Source organism: Myodes glareolus, chromosome 3, assembly GCF_982192425.1.
Source record: "Myodes glareolus chromosome 3, mMyoGla1.1, whole genome shotgun sequence".
Lineage (NCBI taxonomy): Eukaryota > Metazoa > Chordata > Mammalia > Rodentia > Cricetidae > Myodes > Myodes glareolus.
Window position 1 is genome coordinate 19526656 of NC_142028.1, and position 6337 is coordinate 19532992.

General features: G+C 32.9%; 1 protein-coding gene across 1 annotated transcript; it reads left to right on the forward strand.

The window, feature by feature from the left end:
* Positions 1-2049: 2049 nt before the first annotated feature.
* Positions 2050-2988, forward strand: LOC148122554 (taste receptor type 2 member 125-like). Its single transcript, XM_087903917.1, has one exon. The coding sequence runs from the start codon at positions 2050-2052 to the stop codon at positions 2986-2988; it is 939 nt and encodes a 312-aa protein (XP_087760043.1).
* Positions 2989-6337: the final 3349 nt, after the last annotated feature.

Consider the following 6337-nt stretch of genomic DNA (forward strand, 5'->3'; position numbering starts at 1 on the left):
CAAAACCAGCAGCCAAGAGAGATGTGCACATTTCTACATCTGTTTTATAGTACAGGAGGCCATGCTCAAAGTGGTCTAGCATCTCAAAGGCCATTGATTGAAGGCGTTCCCCCAGTAGTTTTTTTTGTCAAGTTCTTCAGAAGAGCATTAACAATAGCCTGCAGTGTTTAGGGAGTTCTATAGCAACTCTTTGGTCAATAACTCAAAAAAGTAACTCATTTCTGGCACTAGAGATTTTATTTGATATGATGAATATGATGTGTAGTTGGATCATTATATGGTAAGTAAACTTAAACACACACACACAGATAGACACACACACACACACACACTATCTACTGTTGTAGTTTTTCAAAGGGCATTTCAAAAGACCTTCATGTATATATCCCAATGAATATCATACTTTAACTTGTCTTCCCATTCCCCTTCCCATTAATCTTCCTAATCTAATTTCATTATTACCACTTTATAACATTAGAAGATACCCTACTCTATCCAGATAACTTAGTAGATAATACTTATCATATATGTAATATATAATATTACATATTATATTTTATAGCACTATATGATATATTTAATATATAAACATATGTGTATGCTTATATGTAACAATAACGATTAAGATGAGGTCATGAATTTGTAAAGCAGGAGATTCATGTGTGAACTCGGATTGGAAGAAGGAAGAGTCACAATGTTGCAACACAGCACTTATATGCCCCAAAACTTAGAATAAACAAGGAACATATACAAACATACACACACACTAACACACACAAACACACACACACTATCTCTCTCTCTCTCTCTCTCTCTCTCTCTCTCTCTCTCTCTCTCTCTCTCTATTTCTCTCTCTCACACACACATCCCTTTCTACCTTAGAATAACACTCTCTTGAATACAGCACAGTTTTTCAAAATGAGCCACAAAAAAATGAGAATCCAATCTGCAGCCCACTAATTTGCCACATAGTTTCTTGTTGAAATTTGTGTGTGGGTTACATCCTGATTAGACCCTGAACCAACTATATCCAGGGATAAGAACAACTCAAAAAAAGGTGTGATATATATATATATATATGACATTATGCTTAGTGGTAGAAGACTTAAACCTGTATAGGAATGAGAAAATTGATGAACTCTTTGTATTAGAGAAATTTGACAGTCCAATGGAAAAAGACAAAAGTATTAAAATTCAAATAAATTGGCAAGAATGATATGTTTGTCTTGTAGAAAATTTGCTTGTGATTGCACATTGCAATCCAAAAGTAAGTAAAATGTGAGCTTATCAAATAGAAACCATAAGTTAACAGCACTGCTATGCACAAGCAAACACTCTTTAGGATATTTCATATAAAACTGGATGTTTTCACAACAGCTTTAAAACCCGAGAAAAAGCATCAAACATCATATGTTATTGAGTAAGTAATTAAATTATATTGATGAGCACAAAATTAAAACAGAAATATGTCAACACAGACATATTTTTTTTGTAGACAATGTCCATTTTTGAAGGTAGAATCCTCATTCCAAATAAATTAAGATAAACCACAATAGATTTCATGGCTATATTTAAAATTCCTGGGCATATTTGGCAAATGATACATAATTAAACACATAGTAAAGTTAACTAAGAAACAACTTATGCTTATTAGGATTACAGTTTTCTCCTGCATAATGTAGAGTTTTGAATGGTCTTCGTCCAGACTGCAAGTTATCAGATTAAAACATGAGAGGTAAATCCATGTAGATATTGCAAATAAATGTATATGAATTTGCATGTTAGCATATGAAACTTCAGCATGTCCTTTACGGTCTGTTAAAAAGGCTCTGGACTGCATCTGGATGGAGCTTAGCCTGACTGAGAAAATGAAGTGCTTTTAAGAAGCCAACTGAGCCGGTTTGTTTGTTTATTTATTATTACATACAAAACCTGAAATGAGTGTATATGCTGTATATTTTTAAAAATTGTTGTGACATAACACTCAAAATGATTGCGTTAACATCTCTTCTTCAGGGAATGTAAGAAACAAGACATTCTCTTCAGACAATGAGTGCTGCTACAAAAGTGATATTTGCAACAATGCTCAATGTGGAATTTATAACTGGGAATTTTGGGAATGGATTCATAGCAGTGGTGAATATCATGGACTGGGTCAAGAGAAGAAAGTTATCTTCAGTAGATCAGATCCTCACTGCTCTGGCTATCTCCAGAATCACTGTGTTGTGGACAGCATACATAATTGTATCAACATTTTCAATGTACCGTGATGCAGAAGTGACGATAAAAGCAGTAAGAATGACTAATATTATCTGGTTAATTTCAAACCATTTTAGCATATGGCTGGCCACCATTCTCAGTATCCTTTATTTTCTCAAGATAGCCAATTTTTCTCACTCTGTTTTCCTCTACCTAAGGTGGAGACTTAAAAAGGTGGTTTCAGTGGCATTGCTGGTTTCTCTGCTCCTCTTGCTTGTAAATATTTTAGTGACAAACATACATATACATATTTGGATGGATCATGTGAAAGCAAATATATCTTACAACTATAAATTAAAGAATTTTACAGACATTCCTAGACTTCTTGTATTAACAAATAGTATGTTTACATTAATACCTTTCACTGTGTCCACAACAATGTTTTTTCTGCTCCTCTTCTCCCTGTGGAAACATCTGAAGAAGATAAAGCACATTGCCAAAAGCTCCCAAGACGCCAGCACCACAGTTCACATCACAGCCTTGAAAACTGTGTTTGCCTTCCTCCTGTTATATGTAATTTTAACTCTATCTATTTTTGTACAACTTTGGAGTTATGACTTTGAAGAGAAAAAAATTTTTCAATATTTTTACGCTGTTGGTATAATTGCTTTTCCATCACTTCATTCATGTGTCCTGATTATGGGAAACAACAAGCTGAGGCAGACCTCTCTTCTGGTACTGTCTGTGTTAAGGTGCAAGATCCAAGGATGTGGACCCTTGTGTCTCTAACACATTAATCGGGGGATAATTTTGCATAATTTCAATGATGATTGCTTCATAAGAAATTACTCTTCATTTTCAATGTATGTGGTGTAAATATACTTGTATTCTCTAAGAAGTGCTATAGAAACAATAAACAATTTTGAGAAGAATGAGAATATGAAACATCTACATGTAAGAATATTTTATTTTAGTAATAAGTATAAAATTTCAATGACTGTAAAATATTCAAATTTTAAAATGATTAATTAATAATATAGAAATACAATTATTGTCTATGAAAATAGTTCATCATATAATGCTTTTTATTTTAACTGTTTAACCACGAAGACCTGAAGTCAGCACCCTAACACACAACTAAAAGTCAGGCATAGCCCAGCACTTAGAAATAAAATACAGGCAGTCTATCTGGAACAACAAACTCCAGTTTATAATTGGAGATTTTATATCAATAAAATAATGTTTAATTTTAGAAGTAGACACCAGTGTATACCTCTAAACCCACACGCATGTGCAGACAAGCACACCCACATATGCATGACACACATACATATAAATAAAAATATAATAAAAAATTATAAGTAAATATGAACACCTATGAAACATTAAAAATAAAATTCATGGATTTTATACACATAAAATAATTTCTAATCTATAAAAAGTGCTTAATTTCTCATAAAATTTACTGTATAGTCTTAAAACTCAAATGATTTTAAATATTCTCAGATTCATAGTGGCATTTTACTCAATTACTTTATGAGTGTTAGTTTCACAATAAAAAACAGTGGGTCATGTATAACATTATTGGGAATATATATTTGTAATTGGAAGTAAGTCACCATTTTAATGAAAATTAGACATCATAAAATTAAATAGCGATGTGTTTAATAGGCACTTACTAGACAGATGTTGTCATATATGTAGCCACAACAAGTATTTATGCATTCTTCAGAGTTCAGCAGTGCAATTTCAGTTTTCACATGGAGCAATTGAGATCTTGTAACGTAGCAAAAGATTAGAAACTAGTAATTCATATGTATAGGTGTGGGGGTTCCATTTGATTTCTGAACTTCCAATCAGCTGTTTTATTGAAGGGTCAGTTGAATTTTCTGTCAAGCTCACTGTTTCTTGTTTATGTAATCTGCATGCAATTATAATCATTATAATTTTTCTTCCTTTTAATTATGACAATTTTTATTTTGTTATTGGCCTCATATTGAAATGTAATGAAATGTTTTTAATGATTGGCTATTGCAGAAGTAGGAGTAATTTCAGAGTCCAGAGTGCTAACTGTTAGATCATAGAACCAGACAGAATACTTCTTAGTGTTTCACTTGCAGGTGAATACTAGCTTCACCTGACATAAATTTTTAAATTTATCTTCACAGTGAATCAATTTCTATTTTTTCTCATAAAATCTGTTACAATTCTCAAATGTATGTTATTGTTTTTATTTATTTATATTTATTTCATGTGCATTCATTCTATGCCTGCATTTATGTCTGTGTTAGGGTGTCAATCCCTTGGAACTGTAGTCATAGACAGCTGTGAGTTGCCGTGTGAGTGCTGGTAATTGAGCAAAATTAATCTGGATGGGCAGAAAATGCCCCAACCACCAAGTTCCTTTTTTCTTTTGTCTTTTTTTGTTTGTCAGTTTGCGGCAGGGTTTCTGTGTGTAGCCCCATTGTCCTGTAACTCACTCTGTAGTCCTGACTAGCCTCAAACTCAGAGATAGGTATGCCTCTACTTCTCAAGTACCGAGATTAAAAGCATTGCTATTTATAATAGGATTTCACATTTCTTGGCTATTATATGAAAGTACTGATATATGTTAATAGTGGCATATGAACAATAGTATTAATCTAATTCATAATACTAGGAAGTATCTAAAAAGAGTAAGTTATAACCAAAGAGAAAATGTTAACTGATGTAAGAAATCTTGTAAAAAAGGTTAAAGGTTTATGTATGTGTGTGTGTGTGTGTGTGTGTGTGTGTGTACATTTTTACACATTTGCAATGGATTTTGGTCATATTTCTTCCTTTCCCAAACTTCTCCTGGATCTCCCTTCACCATCCAGCCAACTTAACATTCTTTCACTCTATTTATAAGAAAAATAAAAACAAAACAAAATCACTAAATCTCCAAACAAAACAACTAATCAACCAAACAAGTAAAGAAATTATGCAATTCATTATATGCTGGCTAACTATTTCTGAGTGTGTGCTTTGCCTAGGGTGTGGTTGATATATGCAGCATCACTCCATTGTATAAAACTGATTTCCCTCTCTCAAAAGTTATAAATTGTAGATAGCCTCTTGGTTATGTGTGGGACTTTTTTTTATACTGACATATCTTTTCCTGGTTTGAACTTGTATTGGTCTTGTCAATGCTGTCATAGTTTCTGTGAATTTGTATGTGCACAGGTCCTTTTGTGTCTGTAAAATCCTGTTCCCTTAGAGTCATTGACCACCTTTGGCTCTTACAATCTGTCCACCTCCTCTTCTACATGGATACCTGAATCTTGAAGAGAGGAATATGCTACAGGTATGTCAATAGGGATATAAAACTAAAGTCTTTCAGTCTCATTTAATTTTGGGTTTCTGTGTTAATTGGTATCAACAGCAAGAACTTCTCCGATAAGGGTTTAGTGATGCACTAATCTAAGGGTATAACAATATGTTATTAGTTGTCATTTTATTATTATGCGCATGTATCAGAACAATAGGTTTTCCTTGTACTTTTGACCTATCTGGTTCCTGGTTCTTAGTCCCATTTACAATATCAGAAAAAGGATCTATTTCTATTCATTGTCCTTAAATCCAATAAAATGGTGGTTGGTTGCTCTATGACTTAATTCATGACACTATTACACAAGTAATCATGCAGGCAAGTTGTTATTACATTTCACAGAGTGAAGAAAGATGCTTAAAAGAAATCCCACACCAGCTCAGAATTGAGAAGTAGATGGTTATTTATTTAGGGGTAAATTAACAAATCAGAATGCTCTACTTGAACGGAGATAAGAAACTGAATTCCGCAATTGGAAAACAGAGAAAGAGGACAAATGCTCTACACAGGTATATATAATATAAGAGGCCACGCTCCAATGGGCAGGTAACCACTGGCTGTAAGACTGTCTACAGTATCTCCCCTTATGTTTAAATAAGAGAGTTCTAAGCATAATACAAAAATCATATATAATAAGAACAAATATATTAAATAATTATTCTATCCTAACTAGTTTAAATCTTGTGCAATAAATAACTTGACAAAGTCAAGGGAGTAAAGTAACTACAACTATCTAGTCTACAACCATCAAAGATCTGAGAAGGAAAATAATATTACTTAAGTAAGCAG